This window comes from Pyrus communis, chromosome 10 (assembly GCF_041283825.1).
Source record: "Pyrus communis isolate YQ-2024b chromosome 10, ASM4128382v1, whole genome shotgun sequence".
In the NCBI taxonomy this organism is placed as follows: Eukaryota; Viridiplantae; Streptophyta; class Magnoliopsida; order Rosales; family Rosaceae; genus Pyrus; species Pyrus communis.
In genome coordinates, this window is record NC_142574.1 from 27,950,864 (window position 1) to 27,976,365 (window position 25,502).

The 25,502-nt window shown below is 37.1% G+C and overlaps 3 protein-coding genes and 1 pseudogene across 5 annotated transcripts; 1 reads left to right on the top strand and 3 right to left on the bottom strand.

Moving 5' to 3' along the window:
• Positions 1 to 4,512: 4,512 nt before the first annotated feature.
• On the bottom strand, positions 4,513 to 13,815 carry LOC137728495 (F-box protein SKIP19-like). Its single transcript, XM_088678118.1, has 6 exons — positions 13,812 to 13,815; positions 13,014 to 13,090; positions 11,945 to 12,246; positions 11,104 to 11,468; positions 10,990 to 10,998; positions 4,513 to 4,739 (listed from the first exon to the last, which is right to left on the bottom strand). Exons 1-6 carry the CDS (start codon positions 13,813 to 13,815, stop codon positions 4,513 to 4,515), a joined length of 984 nt encoding a protein of 327 aa, XP_088534244.1.
• Positions 13,816 to 14,174: 359 nt separating this feature from the next.
• LOC137730331 (uncharacterized) lies at positions 14,175 to 16,051 on the top strand. The gene is made up of 2 exons (XM_068469398.2): positions 14,175 to 14,593; positions 14,873 to 16,051. Exons 1-2 carry the CDS (start codon positions 14,512 to 14,514, stop codon positions 15,709 to 15,711), a joined length of 921 nt encoding a protein of 306 aa, XP_068325499.2. The 5' UTR covers positions 14,175 to 14,511; the 3' UTR covers positions 15,712 to 16,051.
• A 165-nt stretch (positions 16,052 to 16,216) lies between these two features.
• On the bottom strand, positions 16,217 to 21,801 carry LOC137730354 (protein BREAST CANCER SUSCEPTIBILITY 1 homolog). Of its 3 annotated transcripts, none has more exons than XM_088678339.1 (14): positions 21,537 to 21,801; positions 21,167 to 21,220; positions 20,986 to 21,056; positions 20,775 to 20,888; positions 19,762 to 20,210; positions 19,512 to 19,625; positions 18,367 to 19,407; positions 18,136 to 18,236; positions 17,787 to 17,973; positions 17,605 to 17,702; positions 17,351 to 17,477; positions 17,071 to 17,236; positions 16,812 to 16,930; positions 16,217 to 16,679 (listed from the first exon to the last, which is right to left on the bottom strand). In XM_088678339.1, exons 1-14 carry the CDS (start codon positions 21,593 to 21,595, stop codon positions 16,323 to 16,325), a joined length of 3,057 nt encoding a protein of 1,018 aa, XP_088534465.1. In that variant the 5' UTR covers positions 21,596 to 21,801; the 3' UTR covers positions 16,217 to 16,322. The 3 variants fall into 3 exon arrangements, with proteins under 3 accessions (XP_088534465.1, XP_088534463.1, XP_088534464.1); XM_088678337.1 differs by having other exon boundaries at positions 21,138 to 21,220; positions 21,537 to 21,735; XM_088678338.1 differs by having other exon boundaries at positions 20,986 to 21,076; positions 21,537 to 21,695.
• A 423-nt stretch (positions 21,802 to 22,224) lies between these two features.
• Positions 22,225 to 24,526, bottom strand: LOC137730337 (pentatricopeptide repeat-containing protein At4g21065 pseudogene; annotated as a pseudogene).
• Between the last annotated feature and the right edge of the window lie 976 nt (positions 24,527 to 25,502).

Genomic DNA, 25,502 nt, shown 5'->3' on the forward strand with positions numbered 1-25,502 from the left:
CAAAATAGAATGACATATATATTAGGAAGTATTGGAACATGATGAAAATATGGGGAACATGCATAAAATGTGTATTCATTTAAGTATTCAACAAGTCCCTTACAATTTATTGAAAAAATAAAATGCAAAATGAAAGTTATCTATTTTCTGTCTAAGTGAGTCGCAACCTAGGCGGGTCTAGGCAGGTTAGGCGGGTGCCTCAACAGGTCTAGGCGCCTTTTCTTAATTTTCAAACGCCTAGACGAAGATTTTTAGACTAGTGGATATATCATACACATTCCTCTGATCCATCTTCTGAACAACTTTCCAACCTTTCCTGGCTTTATGGTCATCTAGATACATAATTTGTTTTGCCATGTTTGCCAAAATGTAAGGGTCCTCATCATACCAAGTTTTGTTAGTGTTCACAGATAGTAAGCCATGGTCGTTAACACTTCCTTACCTATTTGGGTTTGTATCAAAGCATCAACACTTAAACATGATCACTTGGCATCAGTCTTTGTAAAGCAATTGCATGACACTTGTTAGTTTACCATAGAAATCAATGTCTGTACTTTTGCCTCCACTTGGGACATGGACACTACTGTTTTGCATACATAACTTGTCATCTTGTGTAGCCCCCAAAAACTTGATGCTGTTAACATGGCAACCCGAGAACAATTCAGCATGAATCGGGCTGAATGCCAAGTTATATAACTCTTCACTGTAAGTGGGGAAATTCGATGCTTTCAATTTATTCACCTAACATTATACAAAAACATACAACTATTAGTTTGAGAAAATTAAATACTACAATATATATGTCAAAGACAAAACACTTATAACTTAAATATTTGAGAAACCACTATGGAAACAATTCTCAGTGTTTCTTGGCATACAAATGTGATGGATGTTCTCGCTTCATCATCTCTTCATGCTTATCTAGGTATGTCATTATCTCGTCACAATTGTTCAATATGAACCAATGCGCTACCTTCGTGTCATTTTTGGAAAACGACTCACCTCGTACAGGATCTCCAAAGGGTCGTGCAAATTGGGCAAAAACAGAAAGTTTCTCCTTTCTCACAGCCCCGTCATTATTGCGCTGAGGACGATTGAAAGTCATCTCCACATCTTTCAAATACATTTCACAAAATGTAAGCAACTCATACTGAACCCAAGCCTCTATAATTGATCATTCGGGTTTAGCCCTGTTGCGTACACTTTTTTTCAACTCCCCGAGAAGCTTGCCAAAATACAACATACGATACAAATTAGTAATCGTGGGTTAATAATGAATAAACAAATGATGAAGATATATACCTTTCTATTGAATACATCCAGCGATAGTTGACAGGACCAGCAAGCAATGCCTCTTCCAGCAAGTGAACCATCCCGTGGATCATAATTGTGAAGAAAGCTGGAGGGCATAGTCACAGTAATAATTTAGGCTGACAATACTAGCAGTCGTAATTATAAAAGCAATATCTTCAGCTGCAGCAGCAGAAAATTCATAGTCTTTAACGAAATCATTCAGAAACATATCATTCTCCATCTGTATTGTAACCAAATAAGCTAGTTCTTTGTATCATGAAAAGTAAACAGATTGAAAAATAGCCAACCACTCGATTGAAAACTCAATCTATATGTAGTCACCTTTCCATGATTGAAGTAGAACATTTCAGTCGTATGATCTGTAAAGCATTCACTACAAAAAGTTTCAGCTCTCTGAAGTTTTCTTGTTTTCGTTTCCCTTGCAACTTATCTATATATATATAAAGTGAGAAGGACAAAATGGTGAAACATTCCGAAATGCCAAGAATGTCCTCACTTCACACACAAAGCTAACGTATAATTGTTCATAGAAATAGGGTCAAAACGATAATATCTCCACATTCATAAATTATCTACAAAAAGCAGAATGCTCTGCATATGTGCCTATCTTAACCATGAACATTCTAGACTACCAGATGAAAACATCCACACTTTAAAATTCATTGTCACCCCTTAGATTGATCTTCTTATAACTACTGCATTGCACTCTAATCTTTTCACCATAAAAAAAACACAAAAATAATATTAAAAAAATAAAAGAAAACCACTCCAGATGGAACCGAAACTCTCCACACTTCCACTCAGAACAGCAGTTGCCAATACTGGAGAAGGAACCGCCAATTACCGCACGTTCTAAAGATCTCAAATCATCACTTAACCTCCACAATATATGCAAAAAGTAAACAAACTCACTTTCATTTTCTGCACAAACTCATCTCCTCCGAGTGGTTTTACGAAGTTTCTTCTGAATTTCATCAGATCTCTCCCGTCGGTTAGAATCATCTTACATTGGTACGACTTACTCTTTCTCCAAAGTGAATTTCAGTTTTGATGGATTATATTTAGTTGCCAAGAATCATCTCACACTGGTACAAATTATATACTGGTTTTTGGTTTAATATGTTTTGAATCTTATCCTGCATCCTGTAGTTTTACCAGATCATTCGTTTGTGCATATCCCAACAACCCAACCACAACCCATCTTTTCTTTTCGTTTTCTATGTAGATTTTGGCTCTCTAAGTATTTTCTTAGTTTCCAACGGCTTGAAGCTCTTCAAAGTTCATCAAGTGTGTGACTTTGGGAGATGGGGTTGTGGGGAAGGCCTGTATGCTTATTTGCTACACCAGCAACAATTTTCCCATTGTTTGTTCTTCTTTTTAGCCAAAAAGAATTTGACTAATTTGTGTGACTTTTGGGTTTTTTGGATTACTTGATGTGGTTATGTATCTGGGTTGACTTATTTCTTCACACACTCCATTGAGTTTTTTTTTCTTTTTAGTTTCTTGGCTATGTGATTCTGGTTCTGGAATTGGGTCTCTTTATATTTTGTAAATCTATAAACTAATATTTACCAATTTGGCTGTGTGCTTCTAATTTTGGTATAGGCCTCTTTATTTTCTTGGCTTTGTGCTTCTGATTCAGGTACCACTTAAACTAATATTCTCAAAGTTAAGTTTTTAGTTTGTTTGTTATATTCTCGAAGGCTCCTAATTTCTGAGTTTGGTTGCGAATAGTTTTCCAATTGGCAAGAAATGATATTCTGGAAGTGCAGAGGATGCTTGGGATTGAAGGGACGTGAGTCTGCATACGATACAACAACATGGGATGAACATAGATTACCGGCACATGATCTGCGTCAGGGATGTGATGAAATACATGGGACAACTGGTTGGACTGATGTGATTCGGAGCAAATACAATGGGGAAGAGTGTGAGTGCATTGGCGTCGTTCGAGCGGGTGGTGGATCATCTGTTCATATGGTTGTGCGAATAGGAGAGTTGACGCAGATAGAGGAGTGAGTGAGTACATAATTATGGGTGTGCCTATTCCGGTTAGGTATAGAATGTTCAACATTAGAGAGGGAGGATTTTCTGGTCCTGGAGCTCATGATTCATGGAATTGCGATATGGGCTAGGCTGTGCAGTTCCAATTGCTTGAGTTGAAGAAAGAATGATGAAATTATGATTTTGTAGAACATCTCATTTCTATTTTCTGGTAATTTGAATTTCTTTTTTTTTATAATTACATTCTTTTCTTGGGCAGTTTAAGGATTTTCCTGATAACCAGTTCATTTTTCTATTTTTAGTTCACATTTTTTATGTTTTTTTTTTTAACAAACAATAGGGTGGACTGGGTTTGAAGTTTGATTTCTTTCTAACCAAAAATTTGTTTACTACCAGCCCTTGGTGATAGGATACGACCACTTCTTCTTCGATGTCGTTGTCGAATAAGGTCCAAGGTGACCATGGTGTGCAGATTACTAGACTCTGACACGATGACGAGTGTGATTAAGATAAGAGAGGGTCAAGTATAACAAGAACCTGGGCATTGTACTCTATGTACCAATTGTAATTAGGGATTTAATTACCACAGATTGACACGTTAGTTTTTAATAGCAAATGTTTTAAGAGTTTTCTTCATATTTGTGCGGAAGAATAATGTTAGATAGACTAATTTTTAAATTAAATATGCAAATTATTTTATGTGTCACAAATAGGAAATAAACACGTTAATCAATGCTTAGTTAATATTCTAATTGTCAACAATCACGTCAAATGTTTGCCTAAGTTCCAATAAGAAATAAGCATGTGAGCGAGTACGCATACGTGTTATCACGTAGCGTAGTCATCTTATTATGCCTAGGAGAACAACTTATATAAGAATATGTGTGCCATCACGTAGCGTTCATGTTCATTAGCCTCTCCGTAGGGCTCACGCACATGTGAGAGGACTTTTTAATCACGGGCGCTACACACCACTTAAAATGTGGTGTGTTAGTTATTTTTATATAAGTCGTTCTCCTATGCATAATAATGAGATCCTATTCATTTTCAGTAATCAGTTAAGAAATATAAGAATATAAAAAATAACACATCTTTGGAGCGCGCAGTACTTGTGATACAAAAATGCCTCTCGCACATGCAGAGAGGCTAGTAATTGTATAAATAGACCTTCGATTTCAGCAGATGGACGGTCTCCTAATTTAACTTGCAGTCAGTCAGTCGAATTTTAGTAAAATCATCATAGAAACCATTTTCATCTGCGAAGCATCGATAATCATCATAGCAATCATAGTCATCATCCTCGTAATCATCGGAAAACCCATACGCTCCCATATCATAACCATGTGGTCCATAAGAATATGATGTAGCAAGATATTCATAGTCATCAATGGAATCGTTTGGGAGCAGCAAACTTTTAATGCGTTCAATGTAGGAATGTGAGTATGTTTTCACACGGTTTAGTTATTGTGAATTAACATAAAGAAGTCTCAATATGTTTATAAGAGTGAATCCTATTTGGTTTTGGATTAGAGCTCTGTTTTGGGACATAAGTTTAGTACTCATGATTATACAAGGATTTAGTTTTATATTCCTTGTAGGATTGTTATAGGCAGTCCGGAACTTGTAGTATAAAATCACAATCCCTGCTCTCACAAAGGTATCACTCATATTGTTCCAATAGCCTATAAGTTGGAGAGTATTGCGTTTTGCAGAGAGAAGAAGGTTGTGTGCAGTTTACATATGGCCTCTACATCCACAAACATGTCTGCAGGTATGCTTCGATCAACATGTTTTGTATCTTATTTGCTTCTTGTTTACACAGTTCAAGATTTGTGACTTACTTGATCAATCCTTGTGTTCCTGGTGATTATAATGAATACTTGTTTACTCTTACATGTGGTATCAGAGCCAGTGGTTTTTCCTTTAAATTCAATCTTGAATAAGTTTTTTTGAATCCGCAAGAACCAACTGCAGACTAAGTTAATAAGTACAAAAAAAATAATCTATGCGACGTCGTTTTGTGTGGATAATTTTTAATTAAACGACTCTTGGCTGCCCAAAAGACAACTGGGTTTTTTAAACTATCTTTAAAAGTTTTATGACCATTATCGATTCAAAAGAGGGAAACAACCCGTGATCCTTCAAACGTATCTGCAGACATCTTCATCTTGTTTGTCTCTAGAAGACCCATGTAGTGATCTGATAAAATCAAATCTCATCAAAATATTATAATATATTTCTAGTACCTATTGCTTCTGTTGCGTTGTTAATGATGTCTGCAACTTAAGGTATTTTCTGTTTTCCTGATCTCCCTTGTATTAATAGTCATATATATAGAGATATGTTCTGGGTTTTCAAACCATGATGTCGTACAATGCTTATGAAATATTTGCATATTTTATTTGCATTTTATTGACCCACATGCTATTTCTTTTGGTTTTTGTTTGATGTTTCAATTGAAATTGTGATCTGTTTAGTGGCTGAGATTCACAAATGAGTTGTTTAATTTGTATATGCTTTTTCATGACTATGAAAAAATTCATATATATGACGAAATTGATTCATCAGAGTTGTGAATTAAGTGAAAGTAAATTGAAATCAAGAACTTTTGGTTCTTCTATTGAGATTTCGTTTTGAACATGTCTGCAGTTTCACTCAAGACTCTCAATCTTACAACTGTGCCAATTCTCACTGGAGATAGTAATTACAAGAAATGAAGACGATAAATAGGTCTGTTACTGACTCTCACTCTCAATGAGTTTGACATTGCATTAGACAATCCCAAACCACTAATGTTAACAGATAAGAGCACTAAATCCGAGAAAGTAGAATATGAGAAATGGATGAGAGCCAACAAAATTGCTTTATCTGTTATTTAGAGTGCAATGACTGACACGGTGAGGGGAGGGATAAAGAGACTTGATCTTGTAGTGGACTACCTCAAAGCAATTGAGAGCAAATTCAAGGAATCTGAAAAGGCAGAGATTAGTCAATACATGTCCATGTTGACAACCTACAAGATCGATGGAAACATTTCCATAAGAGATCATATCATGAGAATGACCGATGCAGCTGAGAAACTCAATTCAATGGATGTCTCTATTGGAGAAAAGCAACTTGTCTTCATGATTCTACAGGCACTTCCAGCAAAGTATAGTCAGTTAAAGGTATCTTACAATACTCAAGATAAGACTTGGACTGTGGATGAATTAATTGCTCAGTGTGTGCAAGAGGAATCTCGGCAAAGACAAGAGAAGGGCAAAGAGATTGAAGCTGTGAATCTTGTGCATCTTGGGAATAAGGAGACCACTAATGCTTCAGGTATGACATTTAAATCCCCTAATAATTCTGTTAAACCTAGTAGAACTGCTAAAAATACTAAATCCTCTAAATCTCACAATCTTAATGTTAAGCCTAAAGATGTTTCTAAAATCAAATGTCATCATTGCAAACTCAAGGGTCATTATAGAAAGGATTGTGAAAGATTTAAGGACTGGCTGAGGAGTAAAGGCAGAACTGATGTCTATGTGTGTGTAGAGTCAAATTTGATTGAAATTCCTGCTAACTCTTTGTGGTTTGATACTGGATCTTCAGTTCATATAACCAACACATTGCATGGTTTTCAAAAACAAAAACTAACTAGTAAGGATTCTTATAATGTTTTTGTGGAATAAGGGTTAAGAGTTGCAGTTGAGGCTATTGGAATTGTGAAATTAAAAATGAAGTCCAGTTTTGTTCTTCAACTAAATGATGTTTTGTATGTCCCAGCCATGATAAGAAATTTGGTTTCTGCATCAAAATTAGTAAAACAAGGTTTTGGATTTATTTGTGATGATAACTGTGTGAATTTTTTCCAGAAAAATAAGAAAGATTGGACTGCTGTTTTACATGAGGAGTTATGGAAATAGATTACATTGTTGAAGAAAAACAGAGTTTTGTTCTAAATACTAATGTCAAAAGAATGCATGACACTGAGTTTTCTTATGACTTATGGCATAAAAGGTTGCGACATATCTCAAAGGATAGAGTTTTGCAATTAACCAAGTCAAATTTGATTCCTGCACTCGATTTTAAAAATGCAAAGGAATGTGTTGACTGCATGAAGGGAAAATTAACTAACACAAGAAACTTTGAGGCTAAAAGAAGTCAAAATCTCTTGGAAATTATCCATACTGATGTTTGTGGTCCTTTTCCTGTTAAAATCATATGTGGAAATAGCTATTTTGTGTTATTGATGACTTCTCTAGATATGGTTATACTTTTCTCATTAGTGAAAAATCAGCAGTACTTAATTGTTTCATAATCTTTAAGACCGAAGTTGAGAAACAACTAAATGGGCAGGTTAAGATTGTGAGATTCAATAGAGGAGGAGAGTATTTTGGCAGGTACACTAAGGGTGGACAATAGAATGGGCCTTTTGCACTCTATCTTCAGCAACAAGGCATTATAGCACAGTACACCACACCTGGGACACCACAACAGAATGGTGTATCCCAGAGAAGGAATAGAACTCTTATTGGGATGGTTAGAGGCATGATATCAAGGTCAAGATTGCCTAGTTTTCTCTGGGGTGAAACACTCAAGACAACCAATTACATTTTGAACCGAGTACCAACTAAAGCTATCAAAGGTACACCATTTGAAGCATAGACTGGCAGAAAGTCGAGCTTTGGACACTTTCATGTATGAGGATGCAAGTCTGAGGGCAGGTTCTACAATCCTAGTGAGAAGAAGTTGGATTCAAGAACAAACTTGCTATTTTATTGGATATTCAGAAAAGTCCAAAGGTTTTAAATTCTATTGTCCGCAAGCACATTTAAGAATTCAAGAAACTCATAATGCAGTATTCTTAGAAGATCAAGATGTATCTAGTTTAGCAGTTGAGGAATTTGAATTTGAAGAGATAAACCAAACTGCCATTGCCACTTCTTCAAGTGATTACATTCAAATTCTGATTTACACCAACCCCTCAACCATAATTGAAGAAGAGGACACTCCAATGACTGAAAATAACTTGCAGCCACATATTGATGATCCTATAGAGACTGTAGATAAAGAAGTTCAACCACAGAGTGATCAACCTGTGCAGCAACCATTAAGACAGTCAACGAGAACTAGAAAACCTACGATTTCCAACGATTATGTGTATCTTTAAGAAACTGAATATGACTTTGGGGAAATTGATGATCCATTAACGTTTCCACAAGCAATGTTAAGTCCTCAAGCAGCCTTATGGACAAAAAGCCATAGAGGAAGAACTGAAATCTATATCTAAAAACAATGTTTGGACATTGGTAAATTCTGATTCAAGCATCAAACCAATAGGTTGTAAATGGGTCTATAAGACCAAGAGAGATGCCGAAGGCAGAATAGAAAGATACAAGGCTAGGTTGGTGGCAAAGGGATTTGCACAAAGATAAGGAATTGATTTCTATGACACTTTCTCTCCAGTCTCTTTAAAAGATTCTATGAGAGTAATCATGGCTTTAATAGCCTACTTTGACTTGGAATTACATCAAATGGATGTCAAAACAGCTTTTCTCAATGGAGAATTAGAGGAAGACATTTACATGCAACAACCAACTGGATTTGTTAAAAGGGGGAAGGATAACATGGTTTGCAAACTGAATAAATCTATTTATGGACTTAAACAGGCTAGTAGGCAATGGTATCTCAATTTTGATAGAGTGGTGACAACACATGGATTCAAAGAGAAAAAGCTAGATGATTGAATATATTACAAGTTCAAGGGTACCAAATTTCTTTTTCTGGTGCTATATGTTGATGACATATTGATAACAAGTTCGAATTTGTAGTTGTTACACGAAACCAAGAAAATGCTCAGTGCCAATTTTGAAATGAAAGATATGGTGGAAGCTCACTATGTACTTGGCATAGAGATAGTCAGAGATAGAAAAAGGAAGCTTCTAGGACTTTCACAAAAGGGGTATATTAAGAGAGTCTTGACTACGTTCAATATGAAGCATTGCAATTGTGCTGATGTTCCTGTGAATAAAGGTGACAAATTCTCTCGACAACAAAGTCCAAAGAATGAGTTAGAGAAAGAAAAGATGAAGATGAAACCATATGCCTCTCTAGTAGGTAGTCTAATGTATGCTAATATTTGCACGAGGCCCGACTAGCATTTATAGTTGGCTTACTTGGGAGAATTCAATCAAATCCAGGTAAGGCACATTGGGTGGCTGCAAAGAATGTTTTGAGGTACCTACAGAGAACAAAAGATTACTTGTTGGTATATGGAAGAGAGAATACACTAGAAGCAGTTCCATACACATATTTGGACTTAGCTGGGGACATGGATGAAAGGAAATCAACTGGGGATATATTTTTATGTTGAATGGAGGTGCTGTCTCTTGGAAAAGTGCTAAACAATCCATAATCTCTACTTCCACCATGGAAGCATAATTCATAGCATGTTTTGAAGGTATGAAGCAAGCGTTGTGGCTTAAAAACTTCATTAGTGAATTGAAGGTTGTTGATTCAGTTCAGAAACCATTGAGAATGTTTTGTGATAACAATGCATCTGTGTTTTTCTCAAAGAACAATAAAAGGACTTCGGCTTCTAGGCTAATGGATGTGAAGTTTCTTAAAGTTAGAGAGAAAGTAAAAGAAGGTGCCATTGTTGTGGAACATTTGTCCACAGATAAGATGATTGCTGATCCATTGACAAAAGCCTTGCCTAATGGGATTTTTAAAGCACATGTTTCTCATGTGGGAGTTGTCGATGCTTTTGATAAGTGGGAGTAGCTGATATTGTCGAGCTTCTGGAAGATAGCTTTAGGATGCTTTTTCATGAAGAAGTGTGCTGCAGCAATGTTTTCTGGAGGCTAGGTATTTTGGTTCATCTAGTTAGATTTGTTTGAATTTTAGAAGTTAGTTGAGGTTTTCTTTTGGTTCAATTAGTCCAAATAAATTTGTGATTAATTGTTCGTAGGAAACATTGTGATAATTCAATAAAAGCTCTTGAGTCAATTTTTGTTTTTGACAAAGCTATTGTGAGAATTATAATCAGTTGTTCTTTTGGTGAATGACTAAAGAACTTATGTTGTATTTTGGGCAATATGAGTGGGAGTAAACTTTTGGTTTGCTCGTATGCAGAGTCACTTTTTTGTGAACATGTGTTAGACTTTGTGATTTATAAGTTGATTCTGCACATTGTATTGTAGAGGAGATTATGAGTTCATTGCCTAGACACATGTTTTTAGTTCTGTGCTTTACTTGAGAAACATTGTTGTGAGACTTATGTGATAATTTTATGTTAATACTTTACCTTTTTTGAATCATACCCAAGTGGGAGAATGTAGGAATGTGAGTATGTTTTCACACGGTTTAGTTATTGTGGATTAACATAAAGAAGTCTCAATATGTTTATAAGAGTGAATCCTATTTGGTTTTGGATTAGAGCTCTGTTTTGGGACATGAGTTTAGTACTCATGATTATACAAGGATTTAGTTTCATATTCCTTGTAGGATTGTTATAGGCAGTCCGGAACTTGTAGTATAAAATCACAATCCCTACCCTCACAAAGGTATCGCTCATATTGTTCCAATAGCCTATAGGTTGGAGAGTATTGTGCTTTGCTGAGAGAAGAAGGTTGTGTATGGCCTCTACATCCACAAACATGTCTGCAGGTATGCTTCAGTCAACATGTTTTGTATCTTATTTGCTTCTTGTTTACACAGTTCAAGATTTGTGATTTACTTGATCAATCCTTGTGTTCCTCTTGACTATATTGAATACTTGTTTATTCTTACATTCAACACATCTTTTTCCCAAATCTGCGCTCAGATCTAGATTCAAACAATGGCGCAAATCCAGCGACTCAAGATGTTGACAACAATCAACAATTTCTTTCAATCCCTCATTAGTCAGTTGATTCCCGAAAAGTTGGAGGTGGTGCAAACCATGCATCGCTCGAGCGATAGCAACCGAATCGCAATCTGTTATGTGATAAGGAATATCCTCAAGCTTATTCAACTCATCATCTCTGAATCTGTACCACCGGGCATTCATTTTGAATGATTTCAAAAGCTCCTCTAACAGAGGAAGATTTGGAGCCACTTTACTCAATCCCTCATCTGATAAGTCCCGGCAACACACGAGTCGCAAGCATCTGATGCCACGCCAACTATTGAAATTTTTTAGATTAGTTAGTTACTTAGACGCACAAAAACAGTACACCCAAAAATTCTACATCGACATATTTAGTCGAAAGGAAATTTCAACATTTTTGTACTAGATTCAGATATCACCTAAAATGGTATAAAAATGTGATATAAAAACAGGGTATGAATAGCATTACTCAAACTCAAATGCAATTTTATGATTTTCTGCCAAACAAAATATAAAATGCTTTTTCCAAAAGCAATTCCAGTCTACGTGTAAAAGTCTTTATTATTTATTTATATTTGGATTAATGCAAGTAAATTATGGATCCAGGTTGAACAACTCAGTAAATACGCCTTTCAAAAACTTGGGAAATTACCATAGCAAAACATATATCTCACATTCGACCCCAAAAATATAAAAAATAAAAAATAAAAAATAAAAAACATATATCTCACCAACCCAACATTTAACAAGCAACGAATATTAATCAAATACCTATCAGTGATATACTTAAGGAGATCATCGGTGCCGAAGTGTTCGACATTGATATAGACCGGAGTACCGCAGCTGCGATCAACGGCAAGGTGGCACATCTTCTCCAAGTTGTACGGCATCTCATCGAGATCACCGTCATTGTGCATGTCGATGGTGCGCCACATGAGAGGCTGGTTCTTGCAGATGTTGCGCCAAGCCCCTCTGAACGCTCTCCAAATCTCGATAGCTCCCAGTCGAGACAGTATCAAAACGGTGACGTCCTGTGGAAGTTCCAACCAGTTCCGCGTTTTGCCTCCGGGGTTCTGGATTTGGATTTAAAATTAAGGCGGAGGATTTTCTTGTTCCTTCTCTTGCCCATCAGGTTTTTCTGCTGTTTTGGTTGCTAGTAAAGTTTTCATGGAGTAAGATTCTCTCCTCTTCTAATCTTTCTTCATTTCCATCCCATTCTATTTAAACGGTTGCGATTATGAAAGATTACGACACGTATACATCTTGTTTTGAATTTTTTATATAGAGAATAAAACAAAAAGAAGAATGTAAGAGGAGGGGATAGAAGAGAATGATAATAAAAGAGAGAGAATCATACTCCTAATTTCATAACTTCATAGCAGATAGTGTCGAAAAGCAGTTCCAGAAGGTAGACGACAAAATGTCACCAACGGTCTTATATTCGGAAGGACTAATATTCAAAACTTTGGTAAATTAATCAGGATCTCGTTTTTTTTTTTTATTAATTGTGCAATGGAGCTTCAACTTTTTTCCGAGTTTAATTTTGTTATCTAAACTTTTATATTAGCTTAAAAAGTTTCAAAATAGTGGAATTCTAGTGAAAAAATTTCCGGATTTGCGTAGTATGTGAAAACAAATTTTTAAATACTGTTTTATTGTTGAATGTAAGTTGTTTTGGCAGCCTTAGGGTTTCGAAGACAAGACCAGAAAAGGGTTTAAGTTTTACAACGGCTAGTTTTGTTTGAGTTATAACTGCTAGTTTTTGGACAAGTGTAGCATGTAGAATTCTAGTCACTTAGAACAAGTGTAAGGCTAGGATAAGTGAAGGGCTGAGATTAACAAATTCAGCTGTTGCCTCCGAGGTAGTGTACCTCTGCAATTCTTGCAGATCAGAATTTTTGTCCAAAGACGATGTTTCTATGAATGAAATAACAGTGCAGCAGCAATGTTTTGCTCACTGAAATTCTAGCCAAAATTCCCTTGTTTTGTTTTTGTTTTGCATCACAGCTTCTGTCTAAAAAATCCAAACTTTAACATTTATTTTTTTCCTGGAAAGCTTCAAAATATGCTAAGTATTACAAGTATTTTAGCTGTTAGATTTGATTTATTCAAATGTTTAGATTTTTTATTTTCAATTTCAGTCATTCATTCCCGTATCATTCAATACTACGTAGTATTGAAGAAAATTCCCTAGTGTTGGTCAAACTCAAAGTTAGGGTTACGGTTAAGTAATATGAGGCTCTGACTTGCATTTGCGCCGGACCCTAACTTTATTTAAACGAATAGATATCTTATAAGTATACTTTTTGTGTATTTGTGATTAGGTACACTGTTCTGTGGATCTGTTTTGCCAAAAGAAGAGTTAGAATACAAATTGTGGCGTTAATGGTGTTCAACTTCACATGTATGGGATGTGATTGGGAGATATGATTCCATTATTGGTCAACAAGGCACGACTAGGGTGGAGATAAAGTAACATGCTTTTGGGTGGACTCTTTTTTTATTATTATTTTTTTTTTAAGGAATTATTATTATTATTATTATTATACTTCATATTCTCCTCATTTCTCGCTAAACCACAAAATACGTCAGTTATAATTAGGTATCAAACTCGTTATTCATGCGATTTAAAACTAACCCATATTACTTTTAAGTAGAAAAAAGTATCACTCAAGACTGTAATGTTAATTACAATCTGGTTGGGTTCTGTTTATTTTTCTAGTTTTTAGTTTTTTCTGCATGCAAATTAGCTAGAGAGAGAGAGAGAGAGGGAGGGAGCTGATTCTCATTTATGCAGGTACAAACAATAACAAAAGGAAGACTAATTAACTTGACTGCATGGGAAGTGGGAACTACTCCACCCATTTTTTGTGTGATAAGAAGTCAAAGCATCCAATAGCCAAAGAAAATGTCAAACCGTCACCGATAATTCCGCATGATTTACAACCAAGAACCAACAATTCTCCCAACGAGCCAAAACCAACGACTCGCATCGAATAATAATATTACAGACAGCTTTTGAGGAACGTCAAACAAACAGAAGAAGGAAGGTTTTGTTTTCCAACAGCTAGAGAGGAGAGAGAGTGCAAAAGCAGTCTCTCTTTTTGGATCTCTCGAAATATTTTATGTTGTTAGTAAATTATTAGGGCATAATTTTAATCAAAACAAACACTAAACAACCTTTTGATTAATTAATTAATCACTTCTTCTGTTTGATCTTTGATATATCCTCCATTGTATCATATAGATTCATACTTACATCTTGTATAGTCTGTAGCTCTATTCCGTTCCCCCTGAGGATCGAAGGATCGGTTTTTATCGTGTTTATCTGGTTGAATATGAACCCGATTCGAGCATTTTCATCTCCTGCAGTGTTGCCAGCTTCTTCCACAGCTTCTAAAGAAGATCATAGTTTTGATGGTAATCTATACATACATATACATTATATATATAATTATATGTAAGTATGTTTATGTAGAAGATTGTTGCTGAAGAAATCTTAATTTTTCAATGCTTGTATTTTCTAATCATGAAAACTAAATCACTGCAAAATGACATGTATTGTGTGTTTTTCTAATTTCTGAATTAAGACAACAATTTTTCCTATCTCATTCTTTTGTGAAAAAATCACGATAAAATTTTTGGAAAAAGGATGCAATATGTACTGATTTCTGTGTAATCTTTTTCTTCTTTGGTTAGGCATTGCCACCAATGTGAAGTTATTATTAAAGCTAATCCAAGAGCAAAACGAGGCCTGCACAAAAGACAATGATGACAGGAAGATGCAAAGGGTGGCGGGAATGATGACAATAATTGATGATGTTAAAACCCGGATTCAGAAATCTCAAACCGTTAAGAGGAGAGCAGAGCTCCGGCGATGCAATACAGATCTTAGGCCAAATGTTCCGAGGGACAAAAGGCCTCCGGAGCCAGTAATTGATGAGAAAGAAAGGTTGAGAAGACAACTTAGCGCGAGCTTGGCAGCGCGAAAGAGCCTAGAAATAATGTGTTCAGGCTTGGGAAAGGAGAAGGAGATTATTGCATCGGAGCTTGCGAGAAAGGTTCAAGAATTGACTGGGATGGAGGAACATATCAACGATCTTCGAGCGCAAAACGAGATGTTGTTGGCAAAAGTACAAGCTTGTGCAGCAGAGCACAAGGAGAAGAGGTGTGCCGGTGGTGGTGTAGAGATTCATGGGAATGCAGCACTCCAGGAGCGAAACAAGGCACTTTCAGAGCAACTTCTTAAGTCCCTTGATGGGTGTAGATCCTTAAAGAGAAAGATCAAAGACGCACAAAAGGAAAACAATGGGATGCACTCGACCATGGAGGAGATGGGGGTGGAAGTTCAAGGAGGCCTAGAACGAATATGCGCACTCAAGCAAAAGATTGTCACAAGCAATGAACAAGCAGCAGATATCGAAGAGGAGATCTCAGCATTGGAGCATCTGTTTGAGAGCTTCAGTATGAAGATTTCGAAGCATGGGTCGAAGAAAGGTGAAAGTGCAAAAAACAACACTGAGATCGACCCTACCTAATTCGCCTCCTGTTGCATGAGAACAAAGGGTGACTAGAAACCAGAAATGCCTGGTCTCTCTACTTTGCGGTTTTGTCAGTCTGTCTTTCGGTTGCCAAGACACGAAAACAACTAAAATTCTTCGAGTTTATATAATAAACGAGGGAAGCAGTTGTAATGTGCCAGAAGTAGAAGTGATTTAGTGATGTTGCATATTTGTTGTTCATGTGCAATTGACTAGTTCAGGTTTCTAGGTTGCATCTACCATGGCCCGAAGAGTTGTATAATTTTGAGTTTTCTTCTCATTTCGTTGTTCATCCTGGATAACAATAGTTGATAATGAAGTGATGTATATTTGAATCTGTGTGGAATCGCTTATTAATTTTAATTCTCGCATTCTTTTGTGAAGCAGAGCTTCGGTAACTAGTCAGCAGCTGCATCACACAATAACTGCTCGGCACAGATTTGATACAAGAAATTCCCAAAACTTGGAGTTGTACATTGAAAGGATTAAAAACCACAATTGATTGGAAGCAACGAAGAATTACGTAATCATTTATGTTTACGGTTTTGAAATAAGAAACTGGATCTGGAGAAGTTATAAACATGTACACGACTTCTGCAGTACGTATACTATTTGGAATCAGAGAGATTTTGTAACTTGCAGGCAGCAATGGAGTTCAATACCCATGAGTTGCTTGCTACCTTGGCTCCAGCGGAGGTGGCCAAAGCCTTTGCATCAGCCTGCCTAGTGTTGAAAATTGTACTCTTCTTGCTGCAATGATATTGGTCAGGTAGCTCGAGGCTGTAAATTATGAAGGTTTGACATTTGGGGGAACCGACTGACAAGGCTCTCGGGCCCTCTGGAACAGGTTTTCTTTGCAAAATCGTTCCTCCAGCAGCTATTACAAGGTCTTGTAAATACCCCTTGTATGAAGGTCTGAAGTTTCCCATGAAGTAAAACTTGAACCCCTCAAAAAGCTTTGGTTGCTGCATCCAAAAACAGTTTGTTAAAATTAAGTGTAACCTATTTATGTACTGAACAAGATTAACAATGCATATGGTGAAACCATGAAAATTTAAAGTTTTCGTGATGATAGTTAAAGTCGAGGATAAGCTAACCTTGTCCTTCAGCCTTAGTCTACCAAGTCGAGGACCATCCCTGATTCCATAAATGTCAACGTTGATTTCATAAGGCTCCTCATCAACTAGTTTCATTGCTTCTGTGCAAGCATTAATCCCTGCACAAACAGACGGACAACGAATTATCAGTAATGTGAACATGTATATCAATATCTCATTTCAGCTTCTGTACTCCATTACAATTTTAAAGTCCAAGTACTTGAGGGAGAACATTTAAAACAGAAACAGTAATACTCACACTCCACACTCAGAACCCACTTCCCCTCCAAGATACCCATCAAAACCTTGAGGGTTCTTCTGCATGCTCCATTTTCATCTGTCGATGCAATAATATGTGTAACACTAGAATCCCAATTCTTCAAAACCGTAAGTCCAGATAAACTTTCAAATCCAGAGACAGACTCCTGCAGTTCAAACCAGCAAGGATTAGTGAAATAATTTAGAACATTTCGATTTTGAAAAGGGAAAAAAAATGAAAAAAAAAGAACAAAGAAAAGCACTCTAAGCAGCTCTTTTACCCTCTCTGCATTTGTGAGAGATGAACAACAAAGAATCAATTTCTTGGATGATCCACAAAACTTCTGATCTGGGGGGATATTGCTGTCTTGTTTAGCAGCAACTTTAGGACATTCAATATTAGGTTGTCTATATTGACAAAAAGAAAATATTAGGTTGTCTATAATAGAGAAAGAAAGAGGCACAAATGAGAATCTTAGAAAATCTGAGTTTGCATGTGGTAAACTTTAGATATTCGAGGAAAAGTTGTACATACTTTCTAGGATTGCTCTTTTTCCTCCTTGCTTGAGATCCAGGGCTTTCATTTGGCAACTTGGAGGAGGCATGAATGGGGCATAACATAACAAAGTTATCCTGAATCAACACATTGGGAATTAGAATACAGCATGGAAAATGAAAACATTAAATGGAAATAGCACTTCTTTTTGTTATACATACAGTATCCCAGCGACATTGAGGCATCAGCTTTGCACAGGTAACATGAAAGCTCCTACGACAACTCTTCTTGCAGCACCCAAGAGCAGCTCCTTTGATTGCGCAGCAAGAACATTTAATTTTACGACTCCTAGTTAATTCAGCTTCAAGATTAATAGCCATATCATCTTCAAAATAGATATTAGGAGCCCTGCACATATTTTTGAGCATTTATAAGATGTGAGTATCTACAGAAAAGCTTGTGTAAAAAAATTTGTTTCAGTCCTGAAATTTATTCAGTTAAACACAAGATTAATTATAAACATAATCATGTTTTTGGCTAATTTGTAGAATATCTTTTTTTTCTTTGTACCATTCAGCGCAGGTCCTGTGTACATGTATAACCTTGAGTCCTCCATCGTGATCCGCAGCAACAGGCTTGCCATTACAATAGTGGACTATCTCTCCAGAAGCCTGTAATTAGAATTTCGATGGTAACAAATGTCAGCTTTGAATTGTAAAGGTAAATTTTATGTGCAGATGAGTAGGGTTTCTAAATTATGAGTCATCCAAAAGGATATAAAGGGAAGGGAGTGAGGAAGACCTCTGATTCTTCTGATGAAAGACAGAAAGCACACTGGATTTTACTAGGAACAGCCTCACATCTCTTCAAAACCACATTGGTAAATGAAAGAAGCTTCTGCACTGGTGATTGATCAGTTATAACATCACGATTGTCCTTGCTCTTCTCAGTGGTTTCATTTCCATTTTCGTTAACATCCCCATGACCTTCTCCAATCTCAACAGAAGTATCATCCTTTGAGTTGCCATCAGAAGAAGCTTTCAGCTTTTTCTTACTTTTCAGTTCTTGATCACCTGACTTGGCTTTTCTAGCAAGTTTTCTGGATTTATTTCTGGATTCAGAGACTTTCTGGTTATCATCTGTGGGAAGATTTGTGGGAGACAACTCAGTAGGAGTAACCTTATTTGCTTGCTTCTGTATTTCTGATACATCCTCAAGCATTGTCTTTTTCATGGAGACCATCTTTTGTATTTTTGACCTTACTGGCCGGTCAATCTTGTTCTTGTCACTGACCTCCTCATAGATATTTCCAGCCTTCTTACTGGACGCTTCATCACTGCCAGCATTTTTTCCTATTGAAGTAGGTGATTCAGTTACCCTATTTTCATCACCATTAATTCGACTATCAGCTCTGGTAGAGAGGACATGAACATTTTCAGATGTGGGCTTGGTTACAACATATGAATGTTCCTTCTTACTCCTTTTGTGAGTCTTGGCTAAAGAACCACCATTATTCTCACATGCTTGTTCTTCATAAAATACCTTAGATCCCTTTGAAGTGACATTAATATCTGTTCCTGGATCTGTATGGCTTGTAGCACATTTTCTTTTCGTGAGATTCCTTGCCTTCCTACCTCGCTTGTCGGATTCATTACCAACAACTTCGTGACTAACATCTTTAGTTCCAGCAGTGGGAAGCTCTGGCATAAAATCCATATTTCCACTACTTTTTTTGTTTCTTTTAGACCTTGCACTTTTAGCAGAAAGTTCATCTGATTTCTTGTTTTGTGAGACTTCTTTTGGTTCCTTCTCTTGAACTCTATCGAGTTCATCATCTGCAAGCTGCATTTCAATTTCTTTAGATTTTTCGTGCAAATTTGGAGGACTAGACAATAATAGAATTTGTAGAAGGGAGAATTACATATGAAGTAAAAACGAGCTGATACCTGCATCTCAGAAGGACTTGGGAAGAGTTCAGGAGAGCAAGCTCTTTGTGTCCATTCAAACATCTCACTATCATATAGATCTGCAGCATTAGAAGATGTGTCGTGCACTTCTCCCTACATGAGATTATCAACAATTAAGATAACTTTATGGCATCATCTAAATAAATTATATGCATTTTTTGAATTGCCTGATGAGTGAAATGATAAACTTGCATTCATTTCAAAGGTATAAAACAGGTTATACACTTACCGGTGGGGACCTAACAGAATTTTCATTATCAGAGTCTTTGATATCACTGAATGTGGGAACATTTGGAGATGGAAGATCACTAAGTTGATCACCGGAAGAATGCTGACTCAAATTTTCTACATCTTTGTCATTCAACCAAAAGAAAGGTGAAAGAACCAGTTCTCCCTTCTCATTTAGAACAGGCTTCTCCTTCAGTGTTTTTGAACTCTGCTTCGCTCGATCAGCCATTAAATCACCTTCTAACTTTTCATGGCAGGTTGGGGTTTCTGAAAGAGGAGACTGTGGAACCTGGACCCTTTTCTTGTTTGGAAATGAAGGTTTAATTGAAATAGAACCAGAAGTTTCCAGGTTGGCCTTAGCTTTCCTGGATCTTTTTCCTCTTAAGGTTTTCTGTTTCTGAGCTCTGTCCTGAAACTCAGGAAGATCTTGCTCGCCGTGGCTAAAATCATCTTCAGCGTGATGTTTTCCGTCAGTAATAAATAAAAGCAAATCAAATGGAAACAAAAAAAGTGCACATGTCAAACTATAGTATATATAAAACCAAAAAGCTAAAAACCACCTAGAAGGCTAGAAGTGTATCTTAATATGATTGATGTGCTATATGCTGAAGATTGAGAAACTTCAGGTATGATAGGATATAATCAAATTGTGCAAATGATGTCAATATCTTGCACTCTACTGACAAAAGTAAAATATTTCCAGACTGATGCATCCACAATGTATCGGCTCAACTCAACACAACAGTAACGTTGTGTTGCATCCTATCTCCTCCATTATTTTACGAAAATAAAAGTTAGAACATTTGAACACATTTTAGGAATTAACAATTGCACTATGAACAGCGGGAACAAAACTGAAATCCCAGTAACTAAAATGCTGGTATTGATACTTTGATTACACTAAACCTGTATGCAAATTGCAAATGAAACTATTGCATATCTGTTGTTTTAAATCGTACTCATAAATTTTATACTGCAACGTAACATTCTCAAATGCATGTACATAAATAATACCTGATGATTTAGTTGGGGGTGCATTCTGAGTGACAAATATATTAATTCCCAAATCATCTTCCATGCTCTTGTAAATACTAACCAAATTATCCATGTGAGGAGCCGGGCGAACCTCTAAAACAAAAATTAAAGGTAAGAATAATGGGTTTCACATAAAACAATAGTACCTTCAAACTCTTCGGCACAAAAATAAAAGCATCATGATTCATACCTCTACGCCGATATGGGATTTTACAAACAGGACAATTGGAACCCGATTTCATCGACTTCACAATACAAGAGCTGTAAACAATAAGCAAACACTGGCAATAAGTTCAAGCACATTGCAACTATTAATGCAGCCGAATAAAACCTAATATTTACGTTCAGGTAGCAATGAAGGAGGAGGTTACTTGCAGAAGAGATGATTGCAATTGAGTGAAACCGCAGAACTCAGTAGACTCAAACTGCAAAACAGATGGGGAAAAATCGAACCCATTAGCGGAGTGAAGAGAAATATCAAATCTTTATACAAATTCTAGACAATATCATGTAAAGGGTCAGTTTGGCTGCCGAGAAAATTACCATAGTTTAGAAATTACCGCATTTCTAATACCATAATTTGGGATTATTCAGATGGGTCTTTTGCATTTCACGTATAACAAGAACAAAAAGAAAGCGAAGGGCACAAAACTGGTTTTCTTTATCTAGGTTATTTTCCATCAAATAAACAAATCTTAACACATATAATCGGAGTATTTGGGTATAGAGCGAGAGAGATACCAAATGGGGCACTTGAGTTCTCTGCCCATCTTCTCGATGTGGGGCGGAGGAGTCTCCATTTTCCTTTGCTGTTTGCTTTGATCAGAGAGATTGGTCGAACGCAGCAGCAGATCTAGAAGAAGACGATGACGGAGAGTTTTGGCGAATGTTTTTTTTCTTCGAATATGTTGGGGAAGATGAAGCTTCGTTTTGAAGCTTCGGCGTTTGAAATTAAGCCGCCAAAATCTCCCGAGCTTACGCGCTTCGTCTTCGCACTTTGGCGGTTTTTTCAAAATTTTCGACTTTGGGGCTTGTTTGGATTAACGGATTGGAATGCACTATTTCCTCTCTTCTTTTTTATCTTGACCATCAATTTTACTTTTATTGTTCAATCTGACGGTCATGAAACTAGAAAAGTGTGTTTGAGATGAAAAATGTGTGCGAAAAACACTACTCATAAAAGCCTATACCATTTTTTTATATAAATTGTTGTATCATTATTTAATATAATTTTTTTTATTATAAACGAAATTTATCTAAACTAGAAAGAGAGAGTAGAATTTAAACTTCAAACGTAATGTGTTGAAGAAGAAGACTCTAACCAGCACTTGCATAAACTTTCTTTTTATAGGCATTGCCAAAAGAAATTTCATCAGTTTTAAATAGTTATATATGCAAAAGAAAAACCATATAGGAAGAATATTAACAATTTAGCATAAACTTCATCATCAAAGGCGATTACTCTTATTAATTAAGGGGAAGGGGAGTTTCGAACTTGAGTTGCAGGGCAAAAACACAACACTCTATCTACTAAAATATTAGACCACGTACAAAACTAATGTCATAAAAAGACTGCTACCAAAAAGCACACTAGAAAGCATCCCTTGTTTTCCAGGATTGATAGTTTTCCCACGCACCACAGATTGGCAGCAAATGTCTGCAAAGTCCAGGCAAAAAGCGGCCAAACTTTGCATGTCAAATGCAAATCTTCAGTGGCAGCTTCATCCATCCCTTGCCGTGCGGCTCGTGCCACACCTCTTTATCGTTCGAGGTTGAGAAATATGAAACAACTTGCTGCAGATGTTACCAGTAATCTCTACAAGAACAATTACCATCTCTAAAATGGTGAAACCAACTACGATCCCTCACAACAATCTCTCGGTCATAAACCTTCGATATGAGTTTAATTGCAAGATGACAATCTGCGCAAACTCTCAAATTCTTCCAAATCCTAATCGGCATCCCTGGTGCAGTATTAAGGAGCATAAATGCAATTGCGATCTTTTCACTATGATAGGACAAAGCATTTACTTCTTCCTCCTCCTCTATGTCTGCAAGAACATTTGTTGTATGAGGCACATACCCTTCCAGTTTCAACAATTGTGTGATATCTGCTAGCGTTGCGTATATCTCTTCACTTTGTGGATGAGATCTGTCACCCATAGTGAACTCAAAAATACAATTCCTCAGCTCAACAATACTGTATCCGGGAGTTTTCCTCACCCCTTCACTAAACATTGTCCTCCTCACCTTCTGAACATCTAACCAATGGCGTTCAGATGCGTAGAGATTGGATAGGAGCACATAATCCCCACTATGTCCGGGCTCTAACTCTCGAATGTGCGCTCTTGCAGTCTCTCCAAGGGCGAGCTGCCCGTGTATCGTGCACGCTCCTAATAAGGTCCTCCAAATAACAGCATTTGGCTGCACAGGCATATTCATAATGTATTCGTATGCTTCTTTTACTAAGCCTGCTCTACCTAATAAATCAACCAGGCAACCATAATGTTCTATTCTCGGTGAAATTCCATACTCCTCTTTCATCATTCGAAAGTAATTAAACCCTTCATCGACCATCCCGCAATGGCTGCAGGCATACAATACACCGACAAAAGTGATCTCAGTAGGCACCAATCCCTCTCCTTTCAGCTCTTTGAAAAGCTCAAGTGCTTCAACACCAAACCCATTAACAGCCAACCCAACAACTAAAGCAGGCCAAGAAACCACACACCTTTCGTCCATCGCTTCAAACACCTTCTGCGCCTCTCTAATGCTTCCACACTTTGCATAAAGATCCAGCAGAAATTCATAGCATGCGAATTCTCCGTCAATCCCACCTTCAACATATACACATGGATCCTCCTACCCAAAGCCAAAGTCCCGATCTCAGCACAAGCAGACAACAAGCTAACCATGGCGAACCCATCCGGCTCAACACCCTCCAAACCCATATCCCTGAAAACAGTCAAAGCCTCGTTCGGCCTCCCGTTGAAAGCAAACCCGTTAATCACATAATTCCAAGCCACAAGGTCTCTCTCAGACATTAATTCAAACACCTTGTGTGCACTCTAGACGTCCTCACAACAAGCATACACATGAGGCAATGCATTCTTAACAAACAATGACTCCAACCCATTTCTAATAACAACAGAATGTATCCTCTCACCCTCTCTAACATCCATCAACTTAGCCACAGCCTTCAACAGAAAAGGGTAAGTGTGTGTGTCAGGGTGCACAGAACTTTGATTCATTTGGTGGTAAAGTTGGATGATAGGAGCTCGGTTCTGACTCTCAGCATAGCCTCTGATCATGGTGTTCCATGTGAACACATTGGGATTTTTTATTTGGTGGGCATAGGAAATTGGGGGCAGAGAGAGAGACTATGGAGAAGATGAGGTGCTTGCCCATGTCTGGGTTGCTGAGTGGGAGTCCATGCCTTATGGAGAAGGCATGGATTTGCTGCAGTTTGGACTTGGAGGATGCACAGCATTGCAGGAGAGCAATGCATTTTTGGAGAAGGTGGGCAATTGGGGTTTGTGGGGAAGTTTGTGAGGAGGGCGGAAAGGAAAAGATGTGAGATTTGGGGTTGTTAGTTTAGGTTGTTGAGAACTTACGTGCAAAAGTTGGGTGGATTAGTGTGGAATGCTTAGGGAGCATTACATCATGTATGTGTAAGAAAAAATGGGGTTCCTATGGCTTCAAATGATTAGTAGAACCCAACTCCTCCTGATTCTAATTAGTACGTGGAGAGATTATTGGGAGAACTTTAAGTGGGATGTCTGATTAGGACAATTCTTGTATCGGGTGAGAGTAATTTCGTGGTTGGTACAAAAATACTTGATTTACCATACTTATACTTAATAGAATATTTTTATGTAAGACATTTCTTCACATTCTCACAATCAGCACCCACACCCGATTCATTATTCATGTCACTTGAAACAAGCTTCACGTCCAAAGAGACCATTACTATGTTGGATTATGTGGCCAAGTGGCCATATCTTTATAATAAACAAACCAAAAAGAGGGAAACATCTCTCCTTGTTTTGGGGAGGAAAAGAGGGAAAAGAAAATGTTTTGGTTCCCTTCACCACCCGTGAGCTTTGGTTTTGGCATAAAAAACTAGAGAAAAGAAAGAGTTCTTTTCTTTGTAGAGAATAAAGGGAGTGAGAGCTCATTGTTCGGCTGAGAAGAAAATAGCTCCTTTTGCAGAGAGCTAAGGAGAGTTGCAGAGAGCTAAAGGAGCTGCAAAGAGAGAAGAGAAGCTGCTGCTTCAATTGGTTAGTAATCATCCACCAAAGTAGTTGTTGTTGTAATAGCTTTGAGCTATATGTATAGAGAAGAAATTATTCATTATATTTCTTCCTCTATTTGTTTCTTTGGTGTGTGAGAGCTATTGGGTGTATTGGGCTTTTGGGTTGTGAGATTGCCAACACTTTGTAAACTCTCATTTGGTTGATAGTGGATTATTGGGTGAGCTCCTACTGCTCCGAGGACGTACTCCAGTTACACTGACTGTGGAGGAACCTCGTTAAAATCTTGGTGTCTTTTATATTTTGTTCTTGCATTTTATTTGATATATTTCCTGTGGGTTAGTTTGAGTTGGTTCCAAAAGATTTTGGTGCTTTCCTAGCACAACAATTGGTATCAGAGCACTGGTTGCTCTTGGGTACTGTCTAGTTGCCAAAGATGTCAGACGGGCAAGAT